This window comes from Pygoscelis adeliae, unplaced genomic scaffold (assembly GCF_000699105.1).
Source record: "Pygoscelis adeliae isolate BGI_AS28 unplaced genomic scaffold, ASM69910v1 Scaffold47, whole genome shotgun sequence".
Classification (NCBI taxonomy): domain Eukaryota; kingdom Metazoa; phylum Chordata; class Aves; order Sphenisciformes; family Spheniscidae; genus Pygoscelis; species Pygoscelis adeliae.
The window spans coordinates 1,012,610-1,026,437 of NW_008825255.1; the positions used below are offsets into that span (position 1 = coordinate 1,012,610).

Genomic DNA, 13,828 nt, shown 5'->3' on the forward strand with positions numbered 1-13,828 from the left:
GATAGTGCCCCTGTACTCGGCCCTGGTGAGGCCGCACCTCAAATACTGTGTTCAGTTTTGGGCCCCTCACTACAAGAAGGACATTGAGGTGCTGGAGCGTGTCCAGAGAAGGGCAACGAGGCTGGTGAGGGGTCTGGAGAACAAGTCTTATGAGATGCGGCTGAGGGAACTGGGGTTGTTTAGCCTGGAGAAAAGGAGGCTGAGGGGAGACCTCATCGCTCTCTACAACTACCTGAAAGGAGGCTGTAGCGAGGTGGGTGTTGGTCTCTTCTCCCAAGTAACTGGCGAAAGGACGAGAGGAAATGGCCTCAAGTTGCGCCAGGGGAGGTTTAGATTGGATGTGAGGAAAAATTTCTTTACTGAAAGAGTAGTTAAACATTGGAACAGGCTGCCCAGGGAAGTGGTTGAGTCACCATCCCTGGAAGTATTTAAAAGACGGGTAGATGAGGCGCTTAAGGACATGGTTTAGTGGGCATGGTGGTGTTGGGTTGACAATTGGACTCGATGATCTTGGAGGTCTCTTCCAACCTTAATGATTCTATGTTTCTATGATTATAACAAACTGAGCCATAAGCATATGCATAGAAAATGTTTTTTTTCCTGAAATTTAGAAATATGGCAAATACAGCTTAAAACACTTAAATATGCAATATCCTCCCACATGAGGCTCCTAGCATTATAATGGTTAACAAACAGCACATTTATGTTCACAGGGGACACGTTACCTTTTCAGGATATCTGGATTATCATATGTGAGGTAACTGCGACCAATAAATTGTGGGATTTCAATTGCTTCTGTAATGGCTGAAAAGTAAATAAAAAAAACAAGATGAATGTCAGTTAGCTGACATGGAAATGGTAGAAAAAAACCCAGACAAGACTGTTCTATTGATTTACAACCGCATTGGCAGGTACCTGCCTGTGGCACAGAACTGAGCTGAACTCATGTAGGAGCAGTAGTTGAGGCAGTTTAAACAGCCGACAGTGCCTCTACTTATGGCCTTCATGTCATGGGCCTAATGTATTGCTCCACCATAAATGTTAGGGCAGGAGAATATGAAGTATTGGGAAAATGTTGCAAATTTTATTTTTATCCATTTCCACATTCCTTGATTCTCCGTGCGGTTCAAGCCACCCTCCTGCCAAAGCTTATGCATTAACCACCCTTTGTTCTTAGTCTAAGAAACTCCTCCCCAGCTCCTAATGGAGAACCGTGTGCACCCCTGCAAAGCAAGACTGTGGGGCAGCACAGGCAACTTGTGGGCTTCCCATTTTCTTCTTTCATGTATGTGACTTTGCACAGAGCAGCTGCTGCCACACAGAGCTTACCCCTGGGGAACAGTGCGGGGAGAGGCTAACACTGGGGAGGACTTCAGTGTGCCCCTAATCACTTTAGGTCTATTGAAAGCAACTGAGACTATGCTAAAGGCTGTATGACAGAGGCTGCAAAGCCTCTTGGCGCGTGCATTTGACACGCTGCAGTGCTGCCATGGAGGGTGTTTTGCTCAGAGCTCACTGGTGTCCCACACACAGCATCTCCCATTTCTCTAGGGCCAGCCTCTGGAACAGCTGTGGCGTACAGCTGCTGGGACAGCAGCACTCATTGCAACCAGACGTGGAGCTGGTGTACTGCTGTCCATGGAGAAGACTGGCAAAATAACTCAGATGTGTTGTATAATCACTGAACATCCCTGATACACAGCCTTCGGTAGGCTATGAGCGCTGGCCTGAACAGATTTTCTTTCAAGTGAACATCCTACAGTTTGCTGCTGATCTCTCATAACTGACTGCTGCATTAATATAAGCCAGTTTTATAAACTCCTTAAAATAGCTGCCTTCATCCTATTTTATTCTTGAGAACTAATCCCTTCAACCCACAGCTAATCCCATCTATATAAATTTCAAGCTTTTCAGGGCATGGATGCTTGCTTTCTTTGTGCAATGCAGAGGCTGGCTGGGCTTTAAGAGTTCACTGTAACACAGATATGCAAGAATTGGTGTAGTCTGGCAGCCAACAGCAGCAATATGAAATTTAGCTCTAAGTGCCAAGACTGAGAATTTTAGATAGTGACAAACGCCTGTTTTCATCCCTAGTGAAATCAGGAAAGCTGCCTAATGTGTCTAAAGAAACCACCACAGGCGGTCCACAGCCTGCAGCCTGCCAGCGTCGTTGGAAGATTGCAAAAGACATGTTACATTCAGCCAGACATTTCTCGCCAGGTCTGACGCTTTCTGCACTGGACAGTCTCTGACCATGGCGGATGGCAGCAGAGCATGAAAGGAGCCGCCCTTCCCCCGTCATGTCCCGCACCAGCACTAGAGCCCCACTCCTCTTGCCTTCAGCAGGGGAAGGTGCCCGTGCCATACAGCAGCCCTTGCCCTTGCTCTAGCACTCTGATTTCCTCTATGGAGCTTGATTGTCATTTATCTCTGCTTGCTCTTCTGTATGCTCTTCACTTGCTGCGCTGAATTTGACTGCAGAAAACCAAGTAAATTTTAGCAGTGCCCTTGATGCCCTTGATCCTTGATGCCCAGGATCTTTGCAACTGGAAAGGAACAGGGCCAGTAAGGAGATCTAGGACTGAACACCTTCACTCTCTGCTCATCACGATTCGGCAGAGAGGCACCAAAGCTCTCATGACAAGTGGGAATCAGCTCTGAACTGCGGAGCAGCCTGAAGTAGCACCTACCCCTACAAAGCACTCAGCCAGCTGCCTGGCCCCACTGCTTTGCAAATACGGGGACCAGCTCTACAGCCACCGCTCTGTGCTTGGCAGGTGATCTGGATGCAGTTTAAAATATCAACAGGACGAGGTTTAAGGAAGTACTGTGTAATCCCAGAAAATATTTTGGCTTATTGACAGAAGCTTGCAAGGCTTAATGGAAATCCAGCATCCAGCTTGCTAGAGCAGACACAGACGCACAATGACAGAGCAGTTTTCACATCATTTGCAGTACTTACTGTTTAGGCAGTAACTTCCACACTCTGCAATGAGTCAGCACAAAACAAAACAAGAACATTCTCATTTTATTTTTCTATAGCATAAAAATCTCCTTTTGTCCAGTTTCATGCCCACCTTTCTGCAAATGCTTCCCATTTGCATAAGCAACTATAATCACCTATGAAGGTAGCACTCTTTTATTATTGTTTTGCCCCAAGTACTTATGTTTGCCTGCTCAAAACACACAAAGGTGCAGACAGGTAGGACCAGCACCAAACCCCTCTGCTAGTCCTAGTTTTCAAATCCCAGTGGCTCACCATGGTTTACCCAGGGATCAGCTCCAACCAGGGGAAAGCAACAGCGCGCTGTTCTACTCCATCTTACAATTAAGTATAAAAATACCTTTAACACTCCCCACAGCTTGAACAGAAGATACATAACCCAGCAATGCCAGCAGAAATTCTATTGAATCCTCAGCCAAAGATCCATTACAATATGAATCAATATCTCATATACCTCATACCAGCATCATTTAAGTTAAGTTTTATAAGTGGCATGTATAATTTTGGAGAATGAGGCACAGTCCCTCACAAGCACTTCGTTTTTTCAGGGCATGGGGTTACAGCAGCCCACCAGCAAGCAGGATGGAGACTGCACCTTCAGCCTCTCACACACCAGCTGAGTACACTAACCAAAACCCCATCCTGAAATAGAAGCGGACACTCACGTGCATGCTGCCTTAGCCATGTCTACACCCTACTAAAGAGACACAGGTAAGGATTATTTTGAGAAATCTGCCCCGGGTTCATCAAGGCTGTTGTGGACTGAGGTTCAGGAGGGACCTCCATGCTCTCTGCACATCCATCAGCAAAACCTTGTATTTTTGGCATCAGCTGAGGCTGCACAAGTGCAGGGAGGGTTGAGAGGCACCTGAACAGCAGCCAAGGCAGCAGGAACAGAAGACAAGTGACTCGTGCTTTTGGACACTCTTAAAAATGAATTAAGGTTGGATTCACAGAGGAAGTGACACCCAGGATCCAGTCTAAGCCAAAGGTGCAAGGCGCTTCAGACTGTCTCTGAAAGCCTGGACACCCATTCAGGTTATGACAGGGAAGAGAGTGGCAGCATGCCAGCTGAGCAGCAGCACTGCTGGTGCCACCAGGCTGGTGCAGCGATGCGCAGCTTGGCACACTGCTCTCGGGGCTTAGCACAGGTCGAAAGCAGGCGAGCGGTGAGGACCTGTGGCCCGAGCAATGCACAGGAGCTCACTGAACGGGCAGGCAATCGCACACCCAAACTGCAAGGCATTCACTTGCCTTGAGTCCCCCTGGAGACCTCAGTACTGCTGCAGATACCATCTTGAAGTCAGGAGCTTAGCACCCTGCACATACCTAGAAAGCCAAAATCGCAATTCTCCCTCCTCCCCACAGAGAAGCCAGGATAAATGACGTTGCTCCAGCTATTAGTTAGACCACAACAACGTAAGCAAAGGGGTTTCTTGCATTGTATTTTAATAAAATGTTTTTGTTCTAAGATATTGTCTTTTTTGGAAGAAAAGGCAATCTATTCATCATGATTTAACCAAAACCACTACTTTTAACTTTGAAGTTTGTGCTTGTGAGAAATGAAGGAGTGGGTGAAGACAATAATGTCAGTCAGCTCTTTTGAACTGAGTTTGCTGTTACATTACAAAACCTTCCCTTAGAAATTTTTCAAGATCAAGCCTGACAGAAGGGAAACATCTCCATCTAGCGGAATAACCCAAAGCACATTTTTTTAAACACTTTTCATGCAATCTGAACACTTTCCTGAATCTAAGGTTTGAACTATTACAGTGGGTCTGAGGAAAGAAGAATAATGTGCATCTGGGCAGGTTTTCCTCCTTGGTGGTCTCCATTGCTGTACCAAGGTAGGGTTTGTGCAGATGGTGAAATTACCATCAGAGTAGTCAGTGTCTAAAAAAGGACTAGAGGACTAGAGGACTCTGTATATGAGAACAGCGTTTGTTGTGAGCCCTAGGGAGGATAAAATTACAAGGGTTAACAATGCTCATGCTTCAGGATGTAACGTAATCACTGGCTGGAGGATGTTGGCAGGAATTCCCCCTTTGTATGGCACTGCATAATTAGGGAGGTGTATGAAGTGTTCAGTGTTGGCCATCACAAGCAACCAGATTCCAGGCTGCTATCTGTGGATCATAGCTCTGTGTTGGGATAACAGTTACCATGTTCCTAAATAACAAAATGAATTCTTCCCTGGGTGCATGGAATGTGCACGGATGCAAAGGGAGCTCTGGCCTCCTGGGTTTCTATTTCAAGGGAAGTGTACAACAGCAGTTGTAGGTGCTAAATCTCTCTTATTTTTGTGATCAACTCTGGATCTCTGTGTTGAAATGCAGCCATTGTTACCTTTTTGGCAATGTTGCCCATCGAAGCCCAGGGGACAGTCACATTCGTAGCTGTCCTTCTTGGGAACACAGGTGCCTCCATTTGCACAAGGTGAGCTCACGCAGGGGTGGGCAGCATTCGCTAGGTTGATTCCAAAAGTGAAATCTTGTTTCACATCGATTGTCCGGTCATTCAAGATAATCTATGTGTTAAGAAAAAAAGGGGGGAGGGAGGAAAACACATGCTAAAAACTTCCAAATTCCCAGTATTGTACTGCTAGTCAGAAGACTTCTCTAAAAGACTTCACAGAAACGTAACTGTCAAAACTTGGCCAAAAAGCTATTTCTTGTAATGTGTGTTTTCCAGTCACAGAGGTCCAACTCATTCCGTTGCTCACCCTAGCCCACTGGAGATGAATTTCTTTTGTATTTTGTGACACAGCCTTAGGCAACCCCCATATGGGGTGAAGCTGTGTGGGATTTACCAGTCTTGTGTCTGAACACGGGTGCAATGCTTTGTAGCTGAGCCGTGAGCTAGGACAGTAAAATTAGATGAGCACTGCTGAGGAAAAGTGTTTCTGAGATCAGGAAAACCTCCAGGAGATGAGTGTTGACAACAGAAATACTAAGCAGAATAACTTGTTTTTCACATTTTCTACTACTTTCTAGTATCTCATGTTGCCTGAAAGAAGCTGGAGTTAAGATGGATGAAAAACATAATTAATGATTTCACAAAACTGTTCGCATATAAACTGAAGAGAATTATTAAATGTTGGAATTTTTCCAATGTGTCAGCAACATATGTTCTCCAATATAAACGGACATTTGTATAATCTCAGCTGGTATCTTGGCAGAGAGATTGCAGCTTCTGATCTCAGCTACATCAAAATGAGAAGTTCATTTTCACAAACAAATAGATTTTAAGGCCAGAAGTGAGAATGGTAATAGTTACTTTGGTTCCTGCATCGCTCAGACAATGCACCTTACGGGGTCCTACTACGAGAAGGGGTTGTATCAAGCATATGTACTCTGTTTGAAACAGCACTAAACAACTCCAGCAGCAGAAGAACATCCAGTCCTGTCATAAAGATGGACCGGTGAAGACTCCACTACCTTTTCAGCTTCTTTCTAACTTCTGGCTACGTTGTTCCAGAGGTTAACACGCCCCCACTCTTAAAAATGTGTCTCTTATTTCTGGGCTTAAACTTATCTTCAGCTTCCAGCCGTTGCTTCTCATCATGCCTTTTTCTGCAACACTTCAGAGCCAGGTACTCAAAGAAATCTCACCCTCATGTAGGAACTAGCAGACCACAATAAATTCACTTATGGACCTTATCTGAGTAAACTAAATAGATTGAGATCTTAGGTCTTTCTATACATGGCATGTTTTCCAGTACTTGGTGATGTTTGTAGCTTTATTTCTATACAATTCTCCAAAATCCTACTATGTGTAAACACAGCAGTCAACTAACAGTCTCCCAGTGCATAAAAGGCAGGCGATACTCTTCCTTGACATCCCACTCATGCCCCTGAGAAGGCAAATCCACCTTCCTAACTACATCACAGAAGTAAGGGCTCACGCTCAGCATTTCTCAGTCCTTGTCAGTGCCTCTGTACTCTAGGGTACAACCCCTCACCTTGTAAGTGTGACCTATGTTAATTGCTCCTAGGCTTCCTATCTTGCACTCCAAAATGCACTGTATTTAGTCAAGCCCACCTTTCCAACGATGTTTGTGTGACCGACCTGTTCCCATCACTATTACACACTCCCCCAGTTTTCTTGAACTTCATGTTTTCTGCTAGACAGATGACAAAGATATTGAAAAATGTTGGACCAAGTGATGAAACCATTTACACTGAATTGCAATTACCTTTCTGCCCTTGATCAATTGGTATGAGATGCACTACTAAGAGGTTTTATTTGTTAAGTAAATCTGATGCAATAATTCACTCATTTAAAACTCTGAGGATTCAGGGCCAACCTTTCAGCTTTATCCAAATTATTTTAAGAATGCCTAGAAAGAGTAAATGTTACTTCAGTTTGAACTTTCTTTTGATTACTTATTAGAGCTTATTATGAATTTACAGAAGAGAACTGCACCCATGCACAGCTGACCTCACTGGAACATCATCCCTAATGTCTGCCAACAATGAAAAAGACCTCTTCCATTCATGTGCCCCATGTAAAATCGTAAGAGGGGAAGGCAGTGAGGCGTGCAACTGCTGTGTGGTATAAGAATACACTAGCTGGACTGGGATCCACATTAATTTGCACCTTCTTTTTCACTCATTACTGTATTGGTTACATCAGACATTTAGCTGCCTCAGTGTGCATACATGCTACAGGGCACTCTGAGGACTCTAATCTTGACATAGCTTTGTGCATCATTCTGAACTCAATCCCATATGCTTCTGCTCATTTATCAGTACAGTATGGAAATGAACAGGGAGACTGGCAGTGGTAATACTTACTGGCTATTAAAGTTAGAATAACTTTTCACTGTGAAATATGTGTTTAAGCAGTTTGTGGTGGGCTCCTGAGGTGAAATTTTGGATTATTTTGCATATTGCCAGTATAAGGGCAGATTTCCACCTAAAATGTGCACTGTATGAGATGGAAATAAATGTCTCCAGTGTGTTTCTCTGGGCCCATACCTTCTGGATGCTCCCACTGAAGGGTCTGAGGATCCCAGAGTTCTTCTTCACAGCATCATAACTAGGGACTCCACCAATAAATATTTCAGAGCTGCACTTAATTTGTGTGAAAGCCCCCTGCAAGAAACATAAGAATAACATTTTATTAGACTAGCTGGAACCATGCTTGTATCTTCAGATTAGCCTACAATAGATGTTATAGCTTACCATAATGCCTCTTTACTTCTGTTAATTGCATTTCTTTGTACAATTCTCTCAAGAAAGCCACTGTAGGACACTCTCTACTGACTGTGCTTTATCCTAATCAGAACTAGCTGAATAATGTCAAGTATTTCAAAATGGGAATAATGAAGGAAGAAAGAAAGGAGACTGACTCATCATGATTTCTGACTAGCACATCTAGCCCTATTTGCAATGACTTGAGGTACATTGATGTAAACCTAGAACCAGAAGGAGGTTCATAAAGTTAAAATCAGAGCAAAGTCCATGCAACAAAGACTCATTTAACGTTTCCACCATCCACAAAGATAATCCATAGCAAGTCACAGGGCTAAATGAAAGAAACATTGAGTTTGCATTAGTTACCAGAAGCAGTTGCTCAAGATAACTGATGGGACTAGTCAGGGTCCTGCAGTGAACTGAAAGATGTTTAACAGCTAAGGACAGGATAACTGCGTAATTCCAGTCCTGCAAAAGCTGGAAAGTTGAAAATGTGAGTCCAGTTACATGGCAAGAGCAGGTAAGGTTGTGATTTCAGCTGCCTTGACAAGGATCCCTGTGCTGAGGGAAGACTTCATGTGCAAATTTCCTATTTTGGGCTTAAGAACATGTTGCCCTAACGTGTATACTTTTTTGAGCTTATAAGAGCTTTGAGAGCAGACTGTGTAGTTTACCATGCAATCACTTTATAGTTTAACAGCTGTATTCATGACAAGCCATGCCATAGGCTCACCTCTGCCATCCCTTCCACTGGCTTTTGTTTGTCCACTTGTAGGATACCATTCTTCGCTGTGCGAGACACTCGCAACTCATGCCATTGACCCAGACTGACAGGTTCTTCACTCCTGTTTTAAGGGGAAGAAAACTTTCAAGTATTTTATGCTTTTGCCTTTCTGATATTTTCAAATATTGTTGTGATGTTAAAAAGTCAAGTCCTCTGGGATGATTTTCTAAATAAAAAATAAAAATAAATCACTGTGGTTTTTTCCTTATAAGGAAGTGACATAATTTCTGAGCCCCATCAGCAAAGGAAAATAAGACCGTGTTCCTACAGCAAATAACAAGCACTCTACTTTTATTTATAAATGAAACATTTCTATAATAAGCATGCATTTCATCTACCTCTGAGCTAATTTTTCTGCTCATTTATAATGCATAAAGACAAATTTTTGTCTCAGCTGTACATCCTCATTTCACAGTGACATAAGCCTGGAGACAAAGCTTCCCACTTAATGGTCGGTCTAGTCCCACATTCTTCGTCCTCTTTTAAAACAGATCTACTTTGTGTTGGCTTATCAGCTCTATTTATGCAGCCTGTTACAGTGACATCTACACACACACACACATGCAGCCCGGCTGCTGTACATTAAGGGGAAGTAACTAAAATATGATCCTAATGATATCATGAGATCCTGGCTAGGAACAATAATCCCCAGTTGTGCAAAGTATTCACCAGTCTCAAAGGAAGAATTTTAAAACTGTTCTTACAATCTTTATTAGTTCAGCAGTAATATGAATAGCAGCCTGCATAAAGGGCAAAACCACATTCCCCTTTTTAAGTTCTACAGAACTTTGTACCTTGTTTTCAAATGTCATTTTACTACACTGGTTAAAGCATTTTATGTCTAAATGTTATCTTGCAGCCTTTCCTCCAGGAGCAATGAAAACTTGTGTTTGATTCACTGATCAAACTGGAAAAATCAGAAACCGTGTTATCTAGGACACCTGAAGACATTCGAGCTTTCAATGAAAAAATACAAAATTGTTTTGGATGAAATAATGTTTTGTATTTTCAGGCTACTTACATTTAAAAATGAAAAAAAAGATACATTTCAAAATGAAAGAACTGAAAAAATTGTTATTTGAAGTAGTGAGTCAATAGTGATTCAAATGCTGATTAAAAAAGGTATATAATTTTGAAAATGTGAAAATAACAATTTCATTTTTTTCTTTTTTTTTCTGAACAATCAACATGAGCTTTGAAATCTTTTTGTTGTATCTATTTTGCTTCTCCAAATTTTCTCAAAGCCCATTTTCATCTCTTTGGATGATGCTGGCAATATTACTTTGACACTTGGTTCAGAAAACCTCCATAAAAAATAGCATCGAGCAATGCCATTCACTTGTCCTTTTTCTTATGTAGTAGCTTTTAGGGTTTAACTACCTTTGGTAAATCAATACGTAACAGAATTTAATCACCTTGAAGAAGTCAATATATACATATAAAGAAACCAGATAGGTTTGGCTACCTAATAGGTAGCAATACATACATTTTATCTCCTCTGCTGATCAGGCCATCATCATGCTAACCCTCCTGCTCTGCTAGATTTAATTACAATTAGGGATGATTAAGCCTTGCAGAGTCATCACTTCAGAGTTACAAGCTATTTCTTGGATTCACAGGCTTTTTGAAACCAGCATGACTTTGGTAACCCTTTCTGCAGGCATTTGAACACTTCCGGCTCTTCATGTGCTGTGGGGTTAAAGGATTACTTTTCCCTGCATAAACTGAACCTTGAAAAATACACCAAATAATGAAGTTCTTGATCCTGCAAATGCCTGGCCAAGGGAAATCCCAGGGGACAACAAATTTTCCTCTGAGACGTTTTGGTAAATAGCTCAGGTTCTGCATCCATCCATCTGCTCGGCATCCCTGCTCCCTCCCGAGCCCCCTGAGCACATCGTGCTGCTTCCACCCCTGTTTAGGACAAAGGGTAGGCATAAAGCAGTATGATGAATATCAAGGCAGACTTTTAAGTGGATATTGCCTAAGCAGGCACAAAAAATAGGGAATCTACTTATCCTATTTAATCACCAACAGAGCTGATAACAGGGTGCGAGTTGCACACGTTATCTAGAAAAAGGAGTTGAACAGGACATCGTGACAACTTTCAATGAAGCCTGCCGGTCTCATGGGTCCCCCGCCATTACCCAGCTATCACACCACACTCTTTTTCCCCAGTGCATGTGACCCTGGTGCTAGCTGGTGTCCTGCTCGCTCTTCTGCTTTCCAATAGAAAGGGGCCGTTTCCACTCCCAGGCACGTGCTTGTGGCTCTTGCCACATTTTACAAGCCTGCATCTCGGTTAAACTTTAGTCCAAGGTGTTTTGAACCGCTACAATATTCTTGGGGGGAAAAAATTATGTCTACTTTAATGTCTTATGGTTGCCAGTAATAGGAATTAGACGGCTGTAATCAGAAAAAGATTGAAGGCTGTTGTAATAAGGGCCATTTTGGGTTGGAGCAAAGGTCTCTGACATTAGCTATTTCTGCCACTTTTCAGCAAGAGAAAAGAACAGGGCAAGTATGGAGTGATTCTTCCCTTGATTCCTCCCGGCTTCTGGCAACTTGTCATTTAGCAATTTCCTGAGTCAGAGGCTGCATCCGTACAATTGTGTTTGATCTCCCTCAATGGAGCTTTCTTCAAATTTGTCTCATGTTGGGTTTTTTTAACCTATTTATAGTTCTGGCATCTGTAACATGCTGTGACAATTAGTTTCCACAACTTATTTATGTGCTGTCTCGGAAAAAAAAAAAAGTCTTTGTTTGCTATTTTTTTGGTTTGCAGTTTCACTGGGCTCCTTCTAATTCTTCCATATTGAAAAAAGACAGAATAATCATTCCTTATTTATCTCCATGTCATTCACAATTTAAAAACCTTTATCATACTTTCACCAATCTCTTTCTTTTTCAGGTTGAAGGGTCCTGCTGCATTTGTAGAAGCTGTTTCTTTCCGTCCCCTGGATATCAACACTACTCTTCTTTTTTAATTTTGCTAATTTCTTCTGAAATGAAGTGACCAGAATGGCAGCAAGTTTTCAAGACAGGGTGCATTGTGGATTTTTGCAGAGGCATTGTTCCTTATTCCATTCCTAATAATTCTCTGCATTGCATTTACTTACATTTCTGTATTTGTCTCTACGCAGTTAGCTGTTGCTTTCACAGAAATATCCATGATGACACCAGGATCCTTCTCTGTCTGACAACACTAACTGTGTTGCCACAGCTGTGCATTATTAGGGTTGTGCATTATTTTGCATTTGCTCTCTTGAAATTTCATCTCTCACTTTGTTATCTGAATGGGTTTGTTTGCTTGAGTCTTCATTCAGTGGAAAATCAGTACATTTCTCCTAATCGCAGTATAGCCAAAATTCCTGATGTCCATCCACAGGAAACATATGGTATGCAAGACTTGCACATTTTGCATAAGCTTTATATAGATTATTTCTAAATATTAGGCCAGCCTGGTCAAACCAGCAGCTTCTTGGACCACATCCAAGGTACTGAGTGCCTCTCTTCAGCCCATTGCCTTTTCAGAAGAGCCCAGGGAACAGCTGCCCGGAGACTGGGCTCCCCGTTACAGAAAGAGAGAGCGAGCAGCCCTTTTTGAGGCATTTCATTGCTCCTATCCTAAACTTCAATTTTAGGATGTGATGAATCAATCTCAGAAGGTCTGTCTTTGTCTGGGAGCCTGGGTGACTCATTTAAACCATGTATTGATCTTTTAGAATGCTGATTGGATATTAGCCTCAGATCCCTCAAAAAACAGCACTATTGGGAAAGAGGGGACCTGGAGGTGTATCTTCTTGTGACACCTCCAGCCCGGTACTTAATGCCTGGAACTGGAGACCAGGGAGAAGGATGCTCACAAAAGTGCCAATATTGTGCAATCCTGTGGCTAGAAAGTATATGCATAAAACATTTATAGATCCCCTAATTAGTTATGGTACAATGTCATGGAGGCAAGAAGGGAATTTCTGCAATACTGTACAGAAACAAAAGTAACATCTGCTGTAAGATGGTGGCATGACATGGTAACACTGATAAAAGCTTTGAAACATAAACTTCTGTAAGACGAAAATCCTGTCCCCTTGAATACAGTTCTAGTGTTTCTGTGCTTCCTTAGAAGAAGTAGGCACCAGAGACGGATGGCCTCGCATACCTCATTATAGGCTATTACTCTTTCCAGCCCACTCCTCTCCTGGATCAGCACCGTGGCACTGTTGGAAAGGAAACACAAGCAACGCTGTTTACCTGATAACAGCCGTTCCTGAGCCACAGTCGAACCTGAACTCCACGTAACCAGCCACCATGTTAACGGAGAGAAAGTCCTTGCTGTCTGTGTCGTAGCTGTACAAAAGGACACCAGTCTCTAAATCTGGACGAAATGTCATCTCAAACTCCATGAAGGAAAGGTAATTCTGTGGTTCCAAGGGCCAGGGTGTGCTAGCAAATGACTTTAAGGACTCGTTGAACTGAGGTATGGCCAAGGTGAGTGCTGGAAATCCAGAATACACAAGCAGGTCACTTGACGCTCAAAGGTAAGGGAGTGACTCCTACCAACCAGTGTCAGTTCCCTTTGTTAGGTACTTAAAGATAACATTAAGAAAAACAACCTAAAAATTTTGTCTTCCAAATTAAAAATATTTTTTATCCTAGCCAACACTGCTTCCCTTCTTAATCCCTTCTTTTTCCAGGGATGTATTTGTATTTTAAAGCTTTGCGAGCCTTTTCTTTAGTGATTCACCATAGTGTTTTTCAAAGTAGCAAGCATGCACACAGTGGGTGGTGGCATGAAAAGTTCTGCAGCACAGAAAATAATGCTGTATGTATTTGACTGTTTGT

The 13,828-nt window shown here is 42.5% G+C and overlaps 1 protein-coding gene across 1 annotated transcript in view; it reads right to left on the minus strand.

Moving 5' to 3' along the window:
* EGFLAM (EGF-like, fibronectin type III and laminin G domains) overlaps positions 1-13,828 on the minus strand; it is a 59,961-nt gene that overhangs the window by 8,891 nt on the left and 37,242 nt on the right. Inside the window, exons 15-19 of the mRNA XM_009329453.1 lie at positions 13,238-13,481; positions 8,936-9,047; positions 7,984-8,100; positions 5,351-5,531; positions 726-804 (exon numbers count right to left, since the gene is read on the minus strand). Coding sequence (XP_009327728.1) covers positions 726-804; positions 5,351-5,531; positions 7,984-8,100; positions 8,936-9,047; positions 13,238-13,481 — 733 coding nt within the window. The remainder of the gene's footprint in view (positions 1-725; positions 805-5,350; positions 5,532-7,983; positions 8,101-8,935; positions 9,048-13,237; positions 13,482-13,828) is intronic.